This window comes from Pyrgilauda ruficollis, unplaced genomic scaffold, assembly GCF_017590135.1.
Source record: "Pyrgilauda ruficollis isolate IOZ18807 unplaced genomic scaffold, ASM1759013v1 scaffold10, whole genome shotgun sequence".
In the NCBI taxonomy this organism is placed as follows: domain Eukaryota; kingdom Metazoa; phylum Chordata; class Aves; order Passeriformes; family Passeridae; genus Pyrgilauda; species Pyrgilauda ruficollis.
The window spans coordinates 1,225,848-1,248,534 of NW_024508101.1; the positions used below are offsets into that span (position 1 = coordinate 1,225,848).

The 22,687-nt window shown below is 55.2% G+C and overlaps 1 protein-coding gene across 1 annotated transcript; it reads right to left on the minus strand.

The window, feature by feature from the left end:
* Positions 1 to 16,430: 16,430 nt before the first annotated feature.
* Positions 16,431 to 21,412, minus strand: BHLHE40 (basic helix-loop-helix family member e40). The gene is made up of 5 exons (XM_041463559.1): positions 21,128 to 21,412; positions 20,972 to 21,041; positions 20,651 to 20,758; positions 20,021 to 20,144; positions 16,431 to 19,016 (listed from the first exon to the last, which is right to left on the minus strand). Exons 1-5 carry the CDS (start codon positions 21,205 to 21,207, stop codon positions 18,157 to 18,159), a joined length of 1,242 nt encoding a protein of 413 aa, XP_041319493.1. The 5' UTR covers positions 21,208 to 21,412; the 3' UTR covers positions 16,431 to 18,156.
* Between the last annotated feature and the right edge of the window lie 1,275 nt (positions 21,413 to 22,687).

A 22,687-nucleotide genomic window follows, 5' to 3' on the forward strand; every position in this document is an offset into this window, starting at 1 on the left:
AAAAAAAAAAAAAAAAAAAAAAAAAAAAAAAAAAAAGAAAAAAAAAAAAGAAAAATTACATTTCTGAGCCAGAAAAAAATGGGTGTCACAAACCTCCTCCTCAGAACAGTGTAAAACAGGTGTAAAGCAACAGTCAGAATGGCACTGGTATAAAAGCAGCAAAGAGTGCACTGGGATGGTTTTTGGGGAGGTGGCTCTCCATCCGGAGGATGCCCAGCCCTGCTCTGCTGCAGCTCCCTGCCCGCAGGAGATCTGCACTAATTGGTCTCTGCCCCTGGGGCCTTGCCCGGGAGGAGCAGCGAGTGCTGCACACACAGAATAAATCCCATTTCCACCCCTCCTCGGGCTCACGGGGCTGGGAAGGCTCTGCCACACTGAAATGAGGAATTCCCAGCTCCCCAGCGGCAGGGAAGGCGTTTGTGCATGTGCCTTTCCACCCCAAAACACGGCTTTCCTTTGTACCCAGAAAAAAAAGCCAACTAATATCCTCCTTCCAATTAAGCTGAGATATGAACTGCACTTTGAAAGTTCTTAATCCATTCTCTGGTTCATTAACTCAGAAAATTTCATCCCCATGGTTAGCCCTATCAGAGAGGATGGAATGCCTGGCACCAATTAGTTCTAATAACGAGCTAAGTTGTGCACAGATTTCGGAGCCTGTCGTTAGTATGAGAAAATAGGACAGCTCCTCTCAAAACAGGAAATCTTACTGGACGTTCCTTTAATTTGTCTTTGGCTGACGACTCCTCCCGCAGACAAAGGAGCTAATTGATTTGATGAGTTACAGACGCCTGCTGCGTGGCACCTCCCCTGCTGCCCAGCAAGGAGCTGCAGCCAAAATAAAATGACAATACTGCTCTGAGATTCTGCTCTCCTGCTTGTTCACAGTCCGTGCTCTAAGGAGGCAAACACACATGCTCTGTTAGTGCCCTCAGCTTCTTTGGATGCTGCTTTTCTCCCAGGGATTCAGCTGGGTTATAAAATGTTATAATATGAAATTATGTAAATTTTAATTTTATAATATATTAAAAATATATCATATATTTAAATATATTAATATATAATATATCTATATTATATATATTTCATATATTTAATCGTTATTATAATATTTATAAATATATAACATTTATAAAATACATAATGTTTTAATTTAATAATATAAATTAAGTAAAATGTAATAATATAAAATGTCTTAGAGACTGTGGGTGCCTCCCAGGTCAGGATCCTCCCTTGTGGAGGGAGGGAGGGAGGGAGGGAGAAGCTCTGGGGAATCTGAGGACAAACAGGAGCCTCATTCTGCAGTGCCAGCAGGCAGCTGGGGGCTCTTTCCAGCTCTGCTCTTTCAAGGCCCACTGAAAATAATATCAAAAGAAACAGAGGCAGATGATAGCAGATACAAGATATGTGTCTTCTTATGTTACAGACTCTTGAAGGAAAGGGTAAGATTAGTGGTCACCTCTAAAGAGATGGACATTAAATAACTGGCTCCTAAACCTGCCACAGCCTGTAACTCTTGTCATTTTATACAGCATTTTTGGCATAAACAGCCATTAAATAACCCAAGGAACCAAAGGAAGGATTTCTCTGTGTCTTCCTCACTTCTTTCCTGAAAAAATAAACGTGTCAGTTGTGCTGTTACTGCTTGAGCTAAACCAGAAGTATTCCTTTGCCATGAAGAGCGAGACACACCGTGAAAATTAAACCGTAACTTATTTCCTCAGGGATGTTTGCATGCTGCCAGCACGGCACAAAATCCTGCCTCTTTCTGCAGCCCAGGAGAGCACCGAGACCTCTCCACAGTGGGGAGGAAAGAGGGAGAAGGGAGGGAGGAGGGCAGCCCAGCCCTGCTTCCCCAGGGAGCCGGGGCAGGCAGCAGCGTGACTCCTGCGTGAAACCTGACGTGAGCAGCAGGATCCCATTTCCCAGAGTCACGGGATCACAGCCCCACAGCATGGCCAGGCTGTACGTCAGAGGGGAGCACGCTTGCACACTGAGCTTTCTCCAGGAGGACTGCCTGCAGGTGGGCCCAGGTGAGAATCCCAATCTCAAGGTGACCTGGTGTCAGGTTCATTGGGAGGCATCACTTTTCACACACCTCCTTCACCTTGGAGGAGTCCCCAAGCCTGGAAACGTGGCAGCTTGGCGGCTGGCAAGCTGTGCAAGTGTCTGTCATTGCCAGGGAAAATATAAATTATGGCAGTCGCTTTAGCATTTCAATTTCGTAGGTGCTGGCAAACACTCCCCAGCATGAGCTGCTGCATGCAAGTGATGACCTTTAGGAATGCTGGCATCTCCCAGTGCTGAAGGAGCAGGAGCATGAATCAGCAGAAGGGAGCAGAGAAAAAAAAAGGTAGTTAAAAAGGAGCCTGCTGTTAGCAGTAAGTTAAATAAAATTCTCCTGGTCCTGCAGTCAGATTTATTAGCAGTGACCTTGGCACTTGCAGAGCCCCCTGCACAAAAGCCAGGCCCACGCTTGCAGATTTAGTGCACAGTCAGGGCCTTGGCCAGCCCAGTCACCGCATTTCACCCTTTCTGTAATTTAGATTTTAAACCTACAAGGAAACAAGCCCATCCTTCCAGCCTAAGCACAAACAGCCTCCAAGCGAGGCTCTGAAAGGCAGGCACAGAGCCCCGGGCTCCAGCTCTGCACAGACACCTGCATGAGCAGATTCCCAGGCAGCAGCACCTCGGCAGGGCCACAGCAGGGACTCCTTGGTCAGACTGAGCCACGAGCTGCCCACCCAGGACCATGCCCTTGGTGCCCGGCCAGGGGAGGCATTTCTGCAGCCTCTGCTTTGAGGCAGAGCTCCCTCCCAGCTGCCAGGCAATATCCAAAGAGTGCTGCAGCCCCTCTCCCCACAAACCCCAGTGCCCACAGTCCGGGCTGCCCTGTGTGCTTCAGTCCCACCAAGTGTTTTGCAGCTCATGCCCATCAGCCACGGCCCCTGGCACACCCTGGGCACCACCTGGGCTGTGGAGCAGCTCTGAACCCAGCAGCACAGCCCTGAGCCTGTCTGTGCAATTCTGTTTATTCCAGTCAGGATTCTGTGAGACGCTGCCACATCAGCAGGACCAGCCTGAGGCACAGCACCGGCTGCTGCCCCTGCCTCACTTATCCCTTCCCATACTGGGAAGTGGGATTGTGCCTGGCACAAATGTGATGTGTCCCGATTTCTGCAGAGGGTCTGGCCGTCCCCAGCAGGAGCTCTCTCTTTATGACAGGCACGGGATGAACCCCAGTACAGCCCAGACTGGATAATATTTATAAAATAGATAATATTTTAATTTAATAATATAAATTATGTAAAATGTAATAATAATAATAAATAATGATAATAATAATATTAAAAAAATTATAAAATGTCTTAGAGACTGTGGATGCCCCCCAGGTCAGGATCCTCCCTTGTGGAGGGAGGGAGAAGCTCTTGGATCTGGGGAATCTGAGGGCTGTGAGGACAAACGGGGCCTCTCTCCGCAGTCCCAGGGATGTCCCAGGGAACCCGGGCCTCATTTGTGTTCCTTGCACATTAATTTCCTCTTTTCCCCTCAAGTTTTCTCCTTGGCCAGCGGCTCTGCTGCCTTTGCTTGGATTTTCCAGCAGAGGGGGATGCAGCCTCAGCAAAGCCGTCCTCCTTCCCAGAAGCGTTTAGCTGTGTGCTCACCTTCATCCTCACCCTCAGCCTCCCCTGGCTGGGCTCCCCGCACAGCACAGCCCCTGGCCTGGCAGTGCCAGCACCCACACCCAGCCCTCTCCTGGCACATGGGCACCACAGGGCCCTGCAAGTATTCCTCTCTATTTTTCGGAAACATCCAAATGAGGGATGTTATCAGCAGTGAGCTGTTCCCAAGAGATGGACAGCAGGAACAGCAAAGCCAATCCCGTGTGAGCCCCAGCCTGCCTGGCAGGAACATCTCCGGGAGCTGTCCCCAGAGGTGCCACAGGTGCCACCACGCTCTCACCTCGTGCTGAAGGAGCACCCGGCCCGCTCCAGCTGTGAGGGGCAAACCCCAGCTGATGCCTTTGCCTCTCCTGGGGGAGCAGCAGCGCATCCAAGGCACAAAGAGCCTCCCACAGCCCAGCTGAGCTGCACTCATGTGCTGCAGCCAGACACAGGACCTGCTGCCTCAGCACCTGCTGAGAGTCTGACCTGCCAGGGAACCTTCCTGTATGTCAGTGCTGGAACCAGAGCAGCAGGGAGCACCCAGCCCACTCTGCAGTCCCCCTTGCACTGGATTTTGGGTGCTCTGCTTGTCTGTGTTGTCCTCTGTCATCTCTGGAAGCCACGTTCCCTGCTGGCGTTTCAAGGAGCGGGGCCATCGCAGGGAGCTGGGCACCTCACACCATCATGTCAGAGCTGTGCTCCGAGGTTATTTCCCATCAAATGCTCCTCTTCCAGCCATCCAGTTATTTTCTCCTTGGCTAAACCATCTGAAAATAGACTGCAGCCATCCTAGTTCTTCCTGCTTTGTATGCATGAGCAGGAAGGGGAATTTAGGATTTTGCTGTAATGCCATACACAAAAGCCTGCTGGAGAGCATCACTTTGATTAGCTCTTATTGTACACCCAAGAAAACAGAAAAGAATAAGAATAAGGGAGAGCCCAGCATGTGGCTGCTGTGCCTTGCTGCTTCAAGGCTGCTCAGAAAATCTGCCTGGTTGCTCAGGGCCCTCATCAGGAGCATATTTGTGCATATCCCAAAAACGGCTTGGGTTTTATCCTCTCAGTAATAAGGGAGAGAAGGGCAGGAGCACTGTAACGATTTGCTCCCTAGCACATCCCAAAACTTTGGCTCTGGCAATAAAGCAGCCTGACCCCAGGGCCTCCCCTTCCCTTGGTCACCTGCAGGCAGGTGAATTTTCCAACCCCCCCACAGCACACAGGGCACAGCAAAGCTTCCCAACTGCAAACAAGGCATCCCAGCTCCTGGAAGTCTGAGATGGAAAACTTGATTTAGATCTGGGAACTAAATTAGCAAAAGGGATGAAAAAGAAGAGAAATATCTCACATCCAAGCACGCATCTTTGGCAGAATTTATGATTGGAAAAAAGTATTGGGATGCGAATTTTGCAGACAGCTCTGATGAGTGATGGAATGGACCAGAGTCCTCACTCTAAACTGCCTGAACTTTGAGGATTTGATGCAGATCCAGATCTAAAATTTCCATTGGGGCCTTTCTCATTAAAACCAGAAGCAGAAGGCTCTCGTTTGCTTACGGAGGCTGTACCAGATACTAACTTGCCCCTTCTCCCCCTGTGTCCTGGCCACCCTCTCTTTACCCTTTGTCAGTTTAGGTGAGTCTTTGTCACAAGGCTCTGACAAACCGAGCAGTCCTGGTTCTCCCAAGACACAGGGCACCACAGTTCTGGAAAACAGAATTTACTGCAAGCATCTGCATACGGATTTTTTAAATAAACCTCATCCCAAATAAAGCTCATCCATAGCTGTGGGCACTCAAATCATGTTTAAAAACACGAGAACACAGGAGAGACAGAATGCAACCAATGCTTCCCTGCTTCCCACCCAGCCGGGCGAGCAGCAGTCATGAGACTCACACAGCTTAAATCCCACTGTTACGCTTTCCCAGCAGACAAATCCTGCTTTATTAAACCAAAGTGCAAGGGAATTAGCAAAACCGCCCCTTTCCTTCACACTATAGTATATATAAGCAACCTAATCCATACGCCAAAGCTCCCACCGCTCTCAAAACCTCTCAGCTGGGAATTCCCGTCAGCAGCTCGCAGTCTCCCTCCTGTCAGCTCGGGATTACCTTTCCCTAACAGGGCACGGGAAGGAGAAAAACACGTGGGCACCTGCCAAACTCATCCCTGCGGCTGCCCCCGCACGGTGACCCCGCCTGAAGGAGAACCGCAGCGGCGGGGATGGGGCAGGGGGCTGCGCACCAGACTAATTAGCGCTCGGCTTTGCTCATTAAAGAGCCTCCTTTGGCTGACCTGACCGAATAGTTCCCATTGTTTCCCTCAATCCCGTGGCTGCTGGGGCTGCTCAGCGGCGCGGGGAGGGATTGATGAGCCAGGAGGGATGCCCATGCCCATGCCCTGCCTGTCACCCCACCTGCCCAAAACTCCACCGAGAGAGAAAGGAGATGCGAGTCAGAGAGGCCTCGAGGTCCGTGAGATAAGCACCTCCGGGTAGCAGCATAAACCAGGGGTAATCAGCAGGGCTGGGAGGACGGAGCCTTTTGTTACACAAGGCTTAAAGGGCCTCTTCGGAGGGAGCAGGAGCCAGCAAACATCGCAGCCTGGAATAGCGATGTGCGACATCCCATTTCTCAGGAGGGAGGAAGGAAGGAAGACACGTGAAAAGAAAATAGCAGTAAATGATCCCACTTCATAATTTTTCTTCCTGTAACCCTTCTGGCCCTACAAACAGGAACTTGGTTTTAAACTAAAAATAAAGCCTGATGCCCGTGTCGCAGTTGCAGCTGGGCGTTTCCGAGCGCGCCGCTGGGGCTCAGCCCTGTTCTATAAGCAGCCAGGGCTGGGCACCCTAGGAAAGTGCCTGGCTTTGCATTTGCTATATTTACATATCATCAGTTATCAGGAGAACAGGATGTCCCAGGGGATCTGAAATAGGATACACCACACTGCATCTCCTGGTCAGTCCAGCCACGGGCCAGGCCTGTATGGCTGATCCCGTTTGCCCGTCTGCCGCGGCTCCGGGGCTGCCCGGTGGGTGTCATCCTCCCCAGCCCGGCTGGCACGCAGGCCAGGCTGCTGTGGCATCCCCAGCCTCCCTCCAGACACGTGTGGCTGCAGCAGAGAAGAGCCGAAGGGTGGAAAGCTCTTATTTCTCTTTCTGCGGCGCTATTTTTTATTGTGAAGGCAGAGGAGATTTATTCTGCCCTCTGATAAATTAGGTCTGTATCCTCCTCCACACTTTGTTTCTCATACTAAAGCCCCAGCAGCCATCAGGAGCCTTTCAGTGCAGGGTGATGGAGCAGGACCAAGGCCTTTCCCAGGTGGAGCAGTGGCAGGGCAGAGCAGAACCCCTGGCACAGCTTCCTGCAGGCCCATGGGGGCTCACCGGGGTGCACAGCACAGAGCCAGAGAGGGCAGGTGGGCACCAGCTCCCTGGCACTGCACACCCTGCGAGGCACGGGCTGTCCCGCGGGGTGCCCTGCCTACCTCACCTCCTTGCATTTAAATGCCTTTCTCACACGCTGGGCGTAGCTGCCAAGTATTGTGCCTTCAGTACATCACTCCACCTTGATTTCAAACCACTTCAGCTTGCGTTTGGGAGTGGTTTCCAAGCATTCAGCTCACCCATATCTTATCCACACTGGTTTCCTTTATGAGCTGCACCCACTACAGGTCCAGAGCTTTAAATGCAAACCCAAACAAATATGTGGTAGCGCTTCCCATTCCCACTGGACTGGCCTGGAGTGGGAGTGGAATGAGTCAGGAGTACCATAAAGGAAAGTGAAATAGATCCACCCTGAGCAGATGATAGGATCAGGGCAGATTAGTAGCCTTGGATCAGATTCAAGGGTCAGCATAAATCTTTAATCTTTGCAAAGTCCTCGAGCCTCCCTCCCCTCGCTGTCTCACATGCACACACACCAGGCATGACTAAACAGCTCTCTGCGGGGATGGCAGACGCTTCAGAAACTCCCGGCTGGTTTTGGTTTGCAAAATACAACAATAAAGCTGCTCTCTGTTCTGTGAACGTGAGAACTTCCCTACGCAGGCACCTCGCCCCTGGATGCTGTGGGATGCTGCCAGGGACGGTGTCACACCACAGCCACTGCTCCCACCAGCACCAGGGGCTCGCTGGGGCCCCTCTGGTTTGCTGTGACCCCACAGCCAGGCTGCACCAGCCAAGTGAGAGCCAAGGACAGTCCCCACCTTGTGCCTTATTAGGTCCCAACGTGGTCTGCCAGCACGTCATTACTCATTATTCCTCTGTATTTGCTTCCCACTGCCACCGTGCTCAGTGCACATAATCTGGATAGTTCCCAGGTTTCACGTGGAGCTGCAAGTGCCTGGCTCGGGGGGGGTGGAAATGCCAGGCTGCCCTGGGAAGGGGCTGTGTGGGAGCAGGGGGGCTGGAGGAGAGGTGTGTGCCAGATTTGCACCCAACTGATGCACTAAAGAAAAAAAAAAGAAAAAAAAAGAAAAAAAAACATAGCAAAAAGCCCTGGCCTAGTTTTTGTTTCAGTGTGCTGGGCTCAGACTCGAAGGATGTGGTTTGGTGGTCAGCACATAAGACAGCAAATGAAAAAAAAAAAAATTCCTTTGATTAAATCCAGATCGGGTCTGTGCAAGCTCTTCCTGGGAAATCACACGAGGGAAAACCCTGCCCACGCTGCCTGGGCACCAGGGACGTGACACAGCCTGTGGTGGCCCTGTCCTGCTCGGTGGGGCACTTTGTCCCACGGAGCGAGGTGTCCCACCCTGGCACCTGGAGGACTCGGTGCCCAGGGGGCTCTGAGACACCCACCCCGCCATGCTGAAGGCTCCTTCTCAAGCTGTCTCGATGGATTGATAACAATTCAAGTCACTCTCGCCACCGCTCCGTGCACAAAGGGCCGGGCAGGTTCTGTATAAGCGAATATTTATATATTCCCATAAACATTTTTAAATGGGAAATTGCCTAATGTGCCTTATTAAAGGGAAAGCACGAACAGCTGGCCGAGGGCGCCTGGCAGAGCTGCTGACGGTGGCTGTGCTGTTGCTGCTGCACCTCACGGCTCTAATTGTTTCAGGAATCCTTTGACTCATCTTCCGAGCGGCTCCAGGATCTGAGCAGAGATCTCTGTCTTGCCGGTCTCCTTCAAAACACCTTTGCCTCGCTGCTGGGTTCAAAACCCTCGCGCTGCAGATGCCTCCTGACCTCAAGTGCCCAGGTGCTCGCTGGGGCCCGGAAAACCCCTCTGTGGTTCGTGCCCCGGCCGCCCGCAGCTCCTCACACGTGCGGCACATCGCGGCTGCTGCTGCCACGCTGGGGACAAGGACGTGCCACCGAGCCAGCCCCCAGCCCAGCACGGCCCTTTCTGCCCCGTCAGCCAACAGTTCTTTGCTTCCCCGGGGCTGCGGGGACGCGGTGGAAGCCTGGCACCAGCTCAGGAAAGCTGTCCCCGGGCTCCTGCACATCGCCGAGGAGCTGGGGACACGGACGCGCAGGTCCTTGGCTTCTCCCTGGGGACAGGGATGTCACTGAGCGCTGCAGCGCCAGCCTGCTCTGTTACTATGGGGACAAGCACCGCGGGGCCGACAGGAATAAATGTATAAAAATCGCCGGCAGCTTGGCCCCGCGGGTGGCAGCGGGAGCAGCGGGGTGCCCGGACCTGCCGTCCCCCCCTGCCCCTCGCCTCCCTCCCGTTGCTGTCTGGGCCGATGTGCCAGGCCCAGCTCAGGGCTCACCCACAGCTGCGGTTAGCTGCCCTGCCCGGAGCATCCCTGGGCAGCGCCTGAGCTGCGGGCACGGCCCGGGGGCAGCGCACGGGCTCCGTGCCCCCACAGCAGCGGGCTGGCACACGGGTGCCAGGCAGCCCCGGGAGCCGGGAGACTCGGGCATCACTCACTCCTTATTCACCCGGCTCCGTGAGCTCCCCGTGACCTTTGGACACTCATTTCAGCCACGGAAAAGGTGACGGGCAGCCAGAGGGAAGGGAAAAGAGGCAAACGGCCCCGCGGGATGGCAGAGGCGCTGTCACCCCGGGCTGGTCCCCAGGCTGGGAGGTGCCACCACCGCAGAGATCCTGGACACCCGTGTGTGGTGGTGCCGTACCTGTTCCACCTGGGGAAGGGCAGTGCTCCCATGGGAACGGGCCCGAGGAGGGATTAGAGCGGCTGTGCTGCCGGGAGGGAGCTCCAGGGACGGTGACAGCTCTCCCGAGGGCATCGCCTTCGAAAGCGGCCCTTGGGAGGCCCGGTGATTCAAGGGGAAAGCTCTGCAACACTCATTCTGGGAAGTTTCCATTTGAATTGCTGCAAAGAGCAGTTTTTCCATGATAAACAGATTGCTTCAGTTCCCCAGCAGCACTGGGGGGGTCACTGCCACCCCCTCCCTCCACGGGGCCCTGAGTCATCCTCCACCCCAGGGCTCAGCCAGGGTCTGGTGTGGCAGGGCTGGGATGGGCTGTCAGAGGTGCCCCAGCAGCCTCCCATGCCACGGGGGAATCCAGCCCTGGGGCAACTGGCACCTCTTTGAGGTCAAGCGTTGGTCTGAAATCAAGAACCCTCCCCAGCCACGTCCTGACCAGTGTGCAGAGCCAGGGCTCCTCTGGGGCTTCTCATTCCTGAACCAGAGCTCCAGCCCTGGTGGGTCAAACACGTGGTACAGGCAGTGCTGATGAGAACCCTGCCTCCTGTGTCCCCATGCCACCAGGAGCTCTGGATCACAGGGGCTGCCTGTGCCTCACGTTTCCCAGAGCAGCACCCCAGCCCTGGCGACCTTTGGGAGCAAACACCACTCCTCTCCTCCTCGGGCTGACACCAAAACCAGGCCGGGTGCTTCGTGTCCCAGCCAGCTCCAAGGCAAACAGCTAAGCACAGAGATCAGTGAGGGAGAGGAATCCCACTCCCTGTGCCTCTCTAATCCTGTGGAATAATGCATCCCATGAAGTGCAGCCTGGATCCAGTCCAGCACTCACGGAAGGCAATGACAGACCTCCCACTGATTTCAATGGGAGCACAGCGAGCTGGGCTTTAATCAGTGTGGTACCAGCAGCAGTAGCTCACCAGCCCCAGAATTTCTGAATACATTAGAACATGTTGCCTATGCCCATAGGTCACATTTCATCTCAAATCACACCAATTTCACAATACGTGCACTAATACCACGAGATAATAATCAGTGACCGCTTCCATTCGGGCTGGAGCTTTACCCCGATCAATAGCTGCAGTCAAACCCCAGCAGCAGGTCCCCAGGCCCTGCCACAACAGGAGAAGGGCACTGGGAAAGGCCCCCAGCATGGCCATAACCTTGCTAATGATTCGGTGTCGAGAATAGAAATAAGAGTTAAATCTTCCCTAAGCTGCTCAGCTGCACTCTGGTGGTGTCCACATCCTCAGGCAGCAGCACAAGCACGAGCTCCGTGCACACCCCGTGATGTGGATAAGCAATATTTCAGCCCTGATAGTTTGCATATTCATCAGTCCTTTCAAAGCAGGATAGAGCTCGGCCTTTTCTCTCGCTGCCACGGCACGGAGGCGACCGGAGAGCCGCAGGAGGAGGGAGTGCTGCTGTACTTCAGCAGCACCAGGGGCTGCAGGGAGGATAAAGCTGCGCTCCAGAGAGAAACTAATTATTCCTCTGGTGCGACAGCTCTGGCAGCCACAGACCGTGACCATCATCCTTGGGCTGAGAAAACAACAGCGTGGGAGCCCATCCTGGGTACTGGAATAAAGAGCAGAGGGCAGAGAGGAGGTAAAGGGCAGAACTGGGGGCGAGTCCAGGGACATAATGGCAAGCCAGCCCTTTCCCATCAGCGCTGTCACCCCACAGAGGGTCACTCATGGACACGGGCAGGGCTGGGCAAGGGTCCATCCCACAGCAAACACCCACCTGCTTAGCCAGGCCTGCCTCCGTGTGGGTGCAAAGAGTTGGATGGCAGGAACAGGCAGCCCAGGACAGAGCCCAGGCAGCCCCCAGCAGCCCAGGACAGCAACAAGCACAAGAGGAGCTGGGGGAGCTGCCTTTTATTTGCAGGCATTCCTGTTTCCATCAGCTGTGTGGTGTTACCCAGCCTGCTCCGTTTGCAGGTTTAACAAGGCACAAGTGGTGAAAAACCCTTCCCATGCAGAGCTTTCCTGTCTGGCCATTTCCAAAGGCCCTGGCTGTGATGGCAATAACTGCCTCCACAGGGTGATGTGCCTGGGGCAGAAACACACCTGCGAGAAAGACACATGTCTAAGAAATAAATTATTCCAAAATAGGTAGAAATATTTTTCTCCATTTCTTACACCCCAGGAGTGAAGGTACCAGGGTATGGGCACCCCTGAGCCGTGCCCAGTGCTCCTGGGGCAGAGGCCAGTGATGGTCACTGCAATTAGCAGCTCTCCCTGGCTGGGGAGGCACCGGGAGAGCTCTCAAGGGCCGTGAACCGCCGGCAGAAGGGCAGTGGGAAAGGTCTGGAACACGAGGGAGCAGCCAGAGCCACATCTCCTGGCCCCGGCAGCACGCCAGCGTTACAAAACACGGACACCCCGTGTCACATAGCCAGGGTCGGTGTCACCAGCCCCGCGGGCTACGGTTACAAGGGCTGAGCCCAGCAGAGTCATCCTGCCTGCAGCCCTGGGGAGCTCAGCCTGCCTCTGCCCCCGCTGCCCGGGCATTCCCAGCGCTCTCCTCCCATCCCGAGCATCACACGAAATGTCTAAGGGGGAAAAAAGGACTTGCTCAAGACCTGCTGCTTTTTCCACGCTGAAGCAGAAACAGCAATTATCTGGTTCAGTCTGGTGCTGCTGGCCTGGAACATGCCATGACAACGTGTTTCTCGTTTCAAAGCCTCTTTTGTACTAGGACACAGTTCAAGGGATCTTGCAATGCCTGCATTTGTAAACACGCCGCACTTGCAGCTACACGCTCTGCAGATGAAAGCCAAGGCGGAGCACAAGGGCACTTCTCCCTCCGTGTGTCACGGCCGGGGGAGCGGGGCTGGGGCCGGGGCAGCTCCCCCAGCTCTGCCCGGCTGCTGAATCAGTGCCCGGGGCTGGGTAACCATGCGTGGTCCTCAAAAGTCACGGCACGTTCAGAAAAACGGAGTCCTGGAAAAGGGGGGGTGGGGGGTAAAAATCACAGCAAAAAAAAAAAAAAAAAAAGTGCGTCACTGCAGATTATTTTAGGCCCTGGTCCATGCATAATGCAAATAAGCAGCTCCCGAGGTACATGCCTGTAAAAACCATCCAGTCCCACAGCGCCCGGCTACGGGAGCTTTCCAAACAGGTGGTGAAAAGCTAAAATTATGTGTCTGTGTGTCCTCACCGGGGTTAGGAAAGGCCCTGGCTCTCAGGAAGGCTCTCCCTGTGCCTCCACGGGGCTGGTATGAAACAGGACCGAGACATTAAAAAATTCAGGAGCATTTCTTTCCTTTTGAGGCAATCCTGCGCTCCCACTCAGCAAACCTCACTCAGCACCTCCACGGCACCCTCTGATCTGCCTGACCCCGCTGCCCCCTCCCACCCGCTCTTCACGCACACTAACTTCATTTATTTTTAATTTTTTGCCCAAAATCATTGTATCCTCCTTGTCTGACTTCAAGGAGTCGCTCGGGAAGCCCTATTTATGGGTTGAAATGCTGCTGAAAGAGTTATTGCTGTGTTATTCAGCTGTTGTGCCAAGCCTGCATGGGGATCGGGTTTCTGCTGAAAGGGTGCCAGGCACGTCTTTTTCCAGGAACCAGCAGCCGTATTTAGCCTCCGGCTGCACATGAAAGACTGCAGTCGGAAACGTGACATTGTGTCAACATTTGAGGCAGGTCAGAGCTGGGTGAGACCATGAAAACAAGCCCGGGAACTCAGCACACCCCGGCGGGACGGGCTGTCCCGGGCTGGCGCCGTGCCGGGGGTCGCCCCTCCATCATCCTCCCTTCCTTCCTTGCTTTCATCCCTCCATCTCCTTCCTTCCTTCCTTCCTTCCTTCCTCCCTTCCTTCCTTCCTTCCTTCCCTTCCCTTCCCTTCCCTTCCCTTCCCTTCCCTTCCCTTCCCTTCCCTTCCCTTTATTTCAAACCTTATTTAAATTTCTCAGAAGTTGACCTGTGCTTAAACAGGGTTTGAGCCCCACCTGTGGTGTTGTCCTGGTCCCTGAGGGATGCTCCTGTTCCACTTTTGCTCCCCAGAAAGGCTGTGGGTACCACCTGGACCTGTTCATGGTGGCCGTGATGCTCGGGGTGTGCTCGGTGATGGGGCTGCCCTGGTTCGTGGCTGCCACGGTCCTGTCCATCACCCACGTCAACAGCCTCAAAGTGGAGTCCGACTGCTCCGCGCCGGGCGAGCAGCCCAAGTTCTTGGGGATCCGGGAGCAGAGGGTCACTGGCCTGATGATCTTCGTGCTCATGGGCTGCTCTGTTTTCTTCACCTCTGTGCTCAAGGTGAGAGCAGGGTGGAAACCCCCTGGTGACCCAGAGGAGTTTGGGAGGGGATGTGGAATTAGGGCCTCTCTCCCCCAGGAGGTGATGCCAAAGGCAGGATGGGAACCAGCTTGGTGACTTCCCCGCCCTTCAGAACTGGCTTGCTCAAGCCAAGCAAACAAAACAAATCCCTTAATTCCCAGGTGTCCTCCAGACCCTCTGTACTGAGAGGGATCCTGGCTGGATCCCACCAAAGCTGGTCCATCCCTGCCCTTCCCAGCTGGATTGGAGAGAAAATAGACCAAAGGTTCATGGCTTGAGATAAGGACAGGGACAGATCCCTCATCAGTCATGATCACAAGAAAACAGGCTGGAATTAGGGATATGAATTGAATTTATTACTGAGAAAGTCACAGCAGGATCAGAGAAGTAAAACCAAATGTTAAAAAGTTCCTTCCTCATCCCTCCATCTCCTTCCTTCCTTCCTTCCTTCCTTCCTTCCTTCCTTCCTTCCTTCCTTCCTTCCTTCCTTCCTTCCTCCCTTCCTCCCTTCCTTCCTTCCTTCCTTCCTTCCTCCATCATCCATCCATCCCAGGGATGCAGCTCTGGCAGGGGCTGCAGGGGTCCCCACCCAGTGCCACCACGGGTGCAGCCCCTGCCCCACTCTGTTCCACAGAGCTCACCTGTCCTGCTGGCACCAGGCCAGGGGGGCAGAGAAAATTCCCAGCCCATGATAATATTTTGCTTCCTGAGTGAATGTTCCCTCTTCCACTTTTTCTGCAATTTTTTTCCTGCGAGACTGAGGATCTGGAAGTCCTGCAGCTCGTCCCACCACAGGACAAGGGGGTCAGAATACAAGGACCAAAGAGGAGCCATGGGAAGGAGCCAGAAATCCAGGGGGTCCTGAGGCTGGAGGCACCTCTGCGCTGAGCACCAAATGCTGTCCCCAGTGGGGTTGTTACAGTCAGCTTCAGTAAGATCAATATTTAGCCCTAATTAAAGCAAACATAACGTGAACGCTGGGACGTGTGTAGACCCCAAACACATCAAACCAAGCAGCATTTTTTTCTAGCATTACTTAAGGTTTCTTTAGTTCTAACCACAGTCTACCAGAAGCATCAGCCTCTCCATGTGGGGTCCTGGAGATGCTCAGCCCAGGACTGAGCAGTGCTGGCCCAGTTGGACACTGAAACCACTCCCCATCTTTTGTGATTCATCTGCACAGTGGAAATCCCAAATACTCCTCAGAACTGCCCGTGCCCCATCCACACACAGGCAGCACCACTGGGAAACTGAGTCCTCCCAGCCATCCCTTTGCTTCACCCCTCTTTTGCCTCTGGGGAGGTTTGGGGTTGTTGTCATTTCATCTGGAGACCAGAAGCCAGCCTTGCTGCTGGAGAGGAGCCGTGGTGGGGTGAGGACCCTACCCTCAGGCTCACTTTGCAGCACTGGCAGTAGAGGCAGCAGGCTGCTCCCCCACCCACAGTGCCAGCTGGAATTCCCAAATCAGGGACACCTGGGACAGGTGGGGGTGGCAGGGATCACTCCAGCACAGGCAGGACCTGACCCTCGCACCCCTCAGCCCCAGGACCTGGTGGGCACCGTCCCTGGCAGTGCCTGGGCTGCTCAGACACAGGCTGGAGGTGCTGAAGTGAAACCAGTTTGCAGCAAGTCCATTTTCCTCCAGGAACTGGGCAAAGCCTGTGGAGACACTGCATCCTCCAGGGTGAGGGGCTGCCTCCTCCCCACAGAGCCTGGGGCCCAGGAGCCAAATGCCAGACACAGGGAGCACAACGTGACATCAGGAGAGAGCAGGAAAGCCAGCCAGGCCCTCCTGGCACCTCCCTCGAGTCTGGAAGGAAAAAAATCCCTGGAGGTGCCAAGGGAGTTAAAATAAATAAATATCCCTGGGGACATGGGTAATGGGACCCTGAGCTCCTTCAGGCACCGACGGCAGAGGAGCTGTGGGGGGAGCAGGAGAGCCCTGCTCCACCCTGCACCCCAAAATCCTGCTCCCCCCTGCACCCCGAAATCCCTCATCCCCCCCTGCATCCCAAATTCCTGCTCCCCCCGTGCCATCCCCTGCGGAACCAGACCATGTGGAATGACCCTGCTCAAACATTTCAAAGCACAGGAGGCAAACCCTTATCTTCCACAGGAAAAGAATTATTTTATTAAGCATTTTTAAACAGCTACTTAACATTTACTCAAGATAAAAATATGTACAATATCCCACCTTGAAGGCAGCTCCAAAATATAAACACTGTACCTCTCCCGAGAGAAAAACGGAATATTCTTCTCTTCAAAAAAAAAAGACAACCCAGAAACAAGAATACATTCATATTTCTCACTTCTTTAAGCTCAAGTAGTTATACAAATAATAGACATCTGAAACATTTTAACTTTTAATATATTTATATAATATATATATATATTTATAACAGGATTTTACAAATAAAGGCAACAACTGTATACCAAAAAAACCCAAAAAACCAACAACAAAATAAACGTTAGAACACAATCTGCAATCAAGCATAGTGCATCTCAACAGCTGGTGCAATGGGAGGGCGACATGAGGATCCAGACAGGGGTTCTGCTCTCCAGTTCTCAAAACCAGAAAGAAAAAAACCGCCAAAGAGCACTGCCTTTAGCAGTGAAGTTTGGGGTTTTTAATTAAAAAGAAGCTAAACTGGAGAGGATGTTCCTCCGTGGAGAAAGCCCCTTGCAGCTCACAGGACAAGCATCACCACCCGACCCCTCTCTCCTTCACACGGGATGTGAGCCAGGTGTGCCAGGAGGAATCCAGATGCTCAAACGCTGCCGGGATCAGGCTCCTTGGAAAATCCCAGCCTTGCCATTCTCCGAAGGCACTGACAGGGCGCGTTCGGCAGGGATGGATGGCGCTGCCCGAGCCGCTCCCTCGGCAGCAGCCGGGGAAGCCGCGGTGATTCCCGAGGGAGGGCACAGGCTGGAGCCGCTGCCACCAGCCCAGGGACAGCTCCTCCCGAGCCGGCCCAACGTAGCAGCTCAAGTTACAGGAAGGGCGCAGGTTAATTTATTTATTAGATGTACGCCATGGAAAGCTCCAAGCAGCAGCTACCTTTTATTTCTTAAAAAAAAAAAAATCTACGTATCAGCAAAGGTGTGGAGAGGAACCTGTCTTAGGTCTGCCTGACCTGTGTGTGACCAGGCAGTGACCGCTGGCCTGCTCCTCTGGACTCCTGGTGGCATTGCCACCATCACACCACAGTGACCACTGCTCATGGTGGCATTGCCACCACCACCTCACACTGGCCACTGCCCTGCTCCTCCTGGTGACATTGCTGCCCCTGCAGTGACCACTGCCCTGCTCCTGCTGTGCTCACGGTGGCATTGCCACCACCACCTCACAGTGACCACTGCCCTGCTCCCCCGTTCTCACGGTGGCATTGCCACCATCACCAATGACCACTGCCCTGCTCCTGCTGTGCTCATGGTGGCATTGCCACCAGCACCAGTGACCACTGCCCTGCTCCCCCCTGTGCTCATGGTGGCATTGCCACCATCACACCACAGTGACCACTGCTCACGGTGGCATTGCCACCACCACACCACAGTGACCACTGCCCTGCTCCCCCCTGTGCTCACGGTGGCATTGCCACCACCACCCTCCACTCTCGGGGTCACTGGGACAGCAGCCCAGCTCAGGTGAGCCAGCGGGGCCGCTGCCTCCAGGGCCGCTCAGGGAAGTACCGTGGTTTATATTCATGTATTTTGTATCTGCAGACCCTCAAACCAGGTCTGCCCAATGGAATATTTCTTCACAGCTTTGCAATAGATTCGCAGCTGACCGAGTCAACTGTTGCTCTGTAGATGTGGAGAGGGAAGAAGGGAAGGGGCCAAGCACAAAATCCTTCTTTAATCTTTTGGAAGTAGTTGTCAATTGCTAACCTGGGCGCATCCTTCATCCTTCTTCAAGCTACCTGACAAGTCAGAGAAAAGGGGATTTAGCTTCCTACGCACAGTGAACCTCATCCCCACACCTCAGTCCAGCCAATATATAAAAGTGAAACAGTCTCTCAAACTAAAAAAAAAAACAAAAAAAGAAAAAAAAAAAAGAAAAACCAGTCACACTGCGCTCAGTCTTTGGTTTCCAAGTTCAAAGGAGGAATCTGCTTCAAAGCTTGAAGCAGAGCCGAGGAGTCGATGGGGGAATGGGCTGGTACAGGAGAAGGGAGTCTCTGGGGCATCAGCAGAGGGGGGGAGATTTTGTCGGGGTTCATGAAGCCGGTCAGTGCTGCGGCAGAGGCCGGCAGGCTGGGGTACAACACGGGAACCGAGGCCGGGTACCAGCACTTCTCCAGCATGGGCAGGTAGGCGGTGGCGGACGGCGGGATCAGGTAGAAAGGCAGGCACAGGGGAGGCTGGTGAGCGTGGGGGCCCAGGAAGCCGCCGGCAGAGCCCATCACGTCACTGCCAAAAGGGCCCTCGTCCTGCGGCGACTCCAGCCTGCTCCTTTTGGCCGGCGGGTCCTCAGTCTCTTGCTTAATAGAGCTTATTCTCTCCTGGACAGCGTACTTGAGGTCGGTATCCTTTTTGAAATAGGGCTGTTCCGATTTGGAGTCACTTTTCTCCAGCTCTCCCCCGTACCCGCTGTCCGTGTCCGTGTCGCTGCCGCTCTGCTCCCCGCTGGAGTGAGCGAATGTCCGCTGGATCACGGGCACGCAGTTCTTCCCGTGGCCCTCGCCCGCCGCGCCCAGGGGCGCCGGCTTCTCCTTCAAGTCCAGCATTTTGGGAGGGATGTCCCCGGGCTTGCGGGCGGCCCCGCCCTGCAGCACCTCGCTGGCCATCCGGTGCAGGTGGCTGACCAGCTGCGACGACTTCAGCTCCTTGCCGTTCTCGTGCTTTGCCAGGTATTGCAGCATTTCCTTGGCACACATCTGGAAACCGGATCGAAACATTTCCTGGCTGGAATCAAGGTTTCTCGATGACAGGTCACCTAAGGAAACATTAACAGAAAGAAATTAAAAATTAACAACATGCTAAATAGTTCCATTTCCAGCTCCGAGGCGGACCGGAGGCGATGTTGGATTTGAGTTACAGCACAGCCAGAGGGGAATGCAATGGCCAAGCTGGACTCTGTGAACAGAAATCCCCAGATTTCTCCAGAAATGGACAAACCCGTCCACTTTTACATAATAACTTTATGTAAAGTGCTGCCTGCTCTTTTTTGTTATTTACTGTAAAATCCACTTTCAGCAGGTACTGGAGTGCAGAGAGGGGAGTGAGTCAAGCTGTGGCTTCTCCAGGAAACCCCCGGGGAAGGCAGGGTGCACCTCGCCCTGCACCTCGGGGCAGGGAGCTCCCGGCCCTGCCAGCAGCTCCGCCAGCCCCAGGGGACTCCGCTGCTCCGGCAGCTCCACTGCACTCCCTGTGGCTGCCGGGGCAGGGACAGGCGCCTCCGAAAAATTCGGGTTTACTGTATCCGATTCACGTGAGAGCCACATGTGAAAACAGCAGGAGGAAGTGCATCTAAGGCTGATAAGCTGAAGCACCGGGTCCCCTCTGCCTGCAGAGCACAGCCCAGCTCGGTTACAAAGAAACTTAAAAAGGTGGGTATAGAAAGCAGATTTATATCTATTGCCAGAGAAAAACAACCTAATAAACCAGACTGGGTTATCTAAAGCTCACAAACACAAACGGGGAGAATCGAATGGCTTTGGAGAGAACCTCACAGCAAACCTGGGCTGTAACTAAAACTACTTAAAACCCAGTTTAATTTCAAACAACTCCCACGGCACTCTGCACTGACCATCTTGAGCAATGCATCATTTTTTTTTGTGAAAGCTCATAAGCAAAGCCTGAGAAAATGACAGCATGAAAGGCCAGAATTCCTGTCTCCTCCCTTCCCGGGAACAAGGTGTCACAACCGCATTTCACAGGCTCCCCAGGGAAAGCCCATCACACACACTCAGGCTCTCGCCCTGCCGGCTGAACACTCACCCGCCTGCAAACCGTTCTGCAAGGCGATGATCTTCTGCTGCTGCTGCTCGATGAGATTGGTCAGCGCCTTCACGTGCTTCAAGGTGAGCTCCAGAACCACAGCCTTCTCCAGGTGACCTAGAGTCTGGGAGCACAGGGACGGGTTGGCAGCCGCCGCCGGCTCGGCCACGCAGGAGGAGCTGCCAGCGCCTCCCGGGAGCCGCGGGAGGACGGGCACGGGGAGAGCCTGAGCAGGCAGGACGACCACCGGCAACATTCCACGGAAACAAGTTCAAAAGCGGGCTACGGAAAAGGCTCTCACGGAGCCCTGCGGGTACTTTCGGATCAGCCGCACAGCCCGGAAAGAAGCGTTTCATTTATGGGTTCTGCTGGCACGGTGACCGGGGGAGCCCGGCCGGGGACGGCAGCGGTGCGGGGGGGCGGCCCGGCGGGCAGATCCCGCAGGGATCCGCAGCTCCCGGGGAAGTTTGGGATGCGCTTACAGCCTGCCCCGGGCGTGCCGCACCACGGAGAAAAAAAAAATTAAAAAATTAAAAAAAAATAAAAAAAATAAAAACCCACTCCAAAGCGGCGGTGAAGCGGCAGCAGAGCGCCGGCCGCGGGGAGCCCCGTCCCTCCGCTCGCACCTACCGTCAGCTTGAGGTGCTCGGGCAGCAGGTCCTTCAGCTGCGCGATGCACTCGTTGATCCTGTCGCGCCTCTTCTTCTCGATCAGCCGGTGCGGCAGCTTGTAGGTCTCCTGGGGGGCCGGGGCAGCGGGTCAGCGGGGGGACAGCGCAGCCCGCCCGGCCCCGCTCCGCCCGTCCCGAGCGCGCCGCAGCGGCCGAGCCCTCGCCCCGGGAGCGCTGTCACGGGCGCGCACCGGCCGAGTCACCCCGTTAAGCCCCATCTACCCCGTTAACCCCCCATTTACCTCATCGCCCCTCAGTGCACCCCGTCACCCCCCATTTACCTTGTTGTCCTCGCTCCTCTTTAAGCCCCTCCGGGGCTTGTACACCTGGTACATGTGCGCGAAGTCCAGCCTGCACGGGCGAAAGGAGAGCAGCGCGTTACCCCCGTCCCGGAGCCGGCGGGGCCGCTCCCCCGGAGCCCCCCGAGCCCCGCTTACCCCGGCAGGTCTCCGCCGTCCAGGGCGGGCAGCTTGCCCAGGCAGCCGGGCGGGGGCTGCGCGCTGGGGATGCGCTCCATGGCGGGGGGCGCGGGCGGAGCGGGGCGCTCAGGGCGGGCAGGGGCTGCGGGCGCTGCCGGTGCCGCTGCCGCTGCTGCTGCTCATGCCGCGCCCGCGCCGCGCGGGCTGAGGAGCGGCGGGCGGCCGCGGGCCGGGTTAAATGCGGGCGAGTGGGTGGACGGGAGCGACGTGCGGAGCCCTGTGACCGCCGGCACGTCTGGCGGCCCCGGCGCCCCCGCCCCGCCGTCACATGAGCCTCACGTGGCGGCGGCGCGGGGGGAGGCGGGGCCGGGGCTCCGGGCCCCCCCCGCACGTGTGTCCCGGCGCGGCGGGGCCGGGGGAGGCGGCTTGGGGCCGAGCCGGGCCGTGCCGTGCCATACAGTGCCGTGCCATACAGTGCCGTGCCATGATGTGCCATGCTGTGCCATACAGTGTCATACAGTGCCGTGCCCTGCCGTGCCGTGCTGTGCCAGGCTGTGCCATACAGTGTCATACCATGCTGTGCCCTGCCGTGCCGTGCCGTGCCATGCTGTGCCATGCTGTGCCATACAGTGTCATACCGTGCTGTGCCCTGCCGTGCCGTGCCGTGCCATGCTGTGCCATACAGTGTCATACCATGCTGTGCCATGCTGTGCCATGCAGTGTCATACAGTGCCGTGCCCTGCCGTGCCGTGCTGTGCCATGCTGTGCCATACAGTGTCATACCGTGCTGTGCCCTGCCGTGCTGTGCCGTGCCATGCTGTGCCATATCGTGCCATACAGTGTCATACCATGCTATGCCATGCCGTACCATGCTGTGCCCTGCTGTGCCATGCCGTGTCATACACTGTCATACCATGCCCGGCCATACCGTGCCGTACTGCTGCTGCCTCCCGAGATCGGGGAGAAAGAAAAAAAAAAAACAACCAAAAAAATCACCCCCAAAGCGACACAGGCACTAAACACGGACCCGGAGAAAGCTGCAGCCGCGGAAGTTTGGAAACGGGGGGAAAAAAATAAAATAAGTGAGAGCTGCTAAAATGTGGCTCTGGGGAAATGGTGCTGCTGCAGTTTTGGGGTGGTAGGACCCCATTCCTGGGGGTATCCAGGGCTTGCAGTAACTTTCTCCAGTGAAAAGTATCCATCCCTGCTCATGGCAGGGGGTTGGAACGAGGTGGGCTTTAACCTCCAACCCGAACCATTCCGTGATTCTATGATCAGCAGGAAATTCCCCCCTGTGAGGGTGGGCAGGCCCTGGCACAGGCTCCCAGAGAAGCTGTGGCTGCCCCTGGATCCCTGCAAGTGTTGCATGGAACAGCCCGGTCTAGTGGAAGGCGTCCCTGAGCATGGCAGGGTGGAATTATGATAATTTAAGGTCCCCTCCAGCCCAGACCCTTCCATGACATGCCATGCCCATGCCAGCGGTTGCACAACGCCCAGCAATGATAATGGTTGGTGTGTGCCTGCCAAGGCAGAGCTCTCCTGACGGGGCCGTGGTCACTTCCCTGCTGAGTGCTGAGC

Coding starts and splice junctions, on each gene's coding strand:
- BHLHE40 (XM_041463559.1), bottom strand. CDS start 21,207: ATGGAGCGCATCCCCAGCGCGCAGCCCCCGCCCGGCTGCCTGGGCAAG. Junction 21,042..21,127: donor GACGGCGGAGACCTGCCGGG/GTAAGCGGGGCT, acceptor TCGCCCGTGCAG/GCTGGACTTCGCGCACATGT. Junction 20,759..20,971: donor AGAGGAGCGAGGACAACAAG/GTAAATGGGGGG, acceptor CCGGCCCCCCAG/GAGACCTACAAGCTGCCGCA.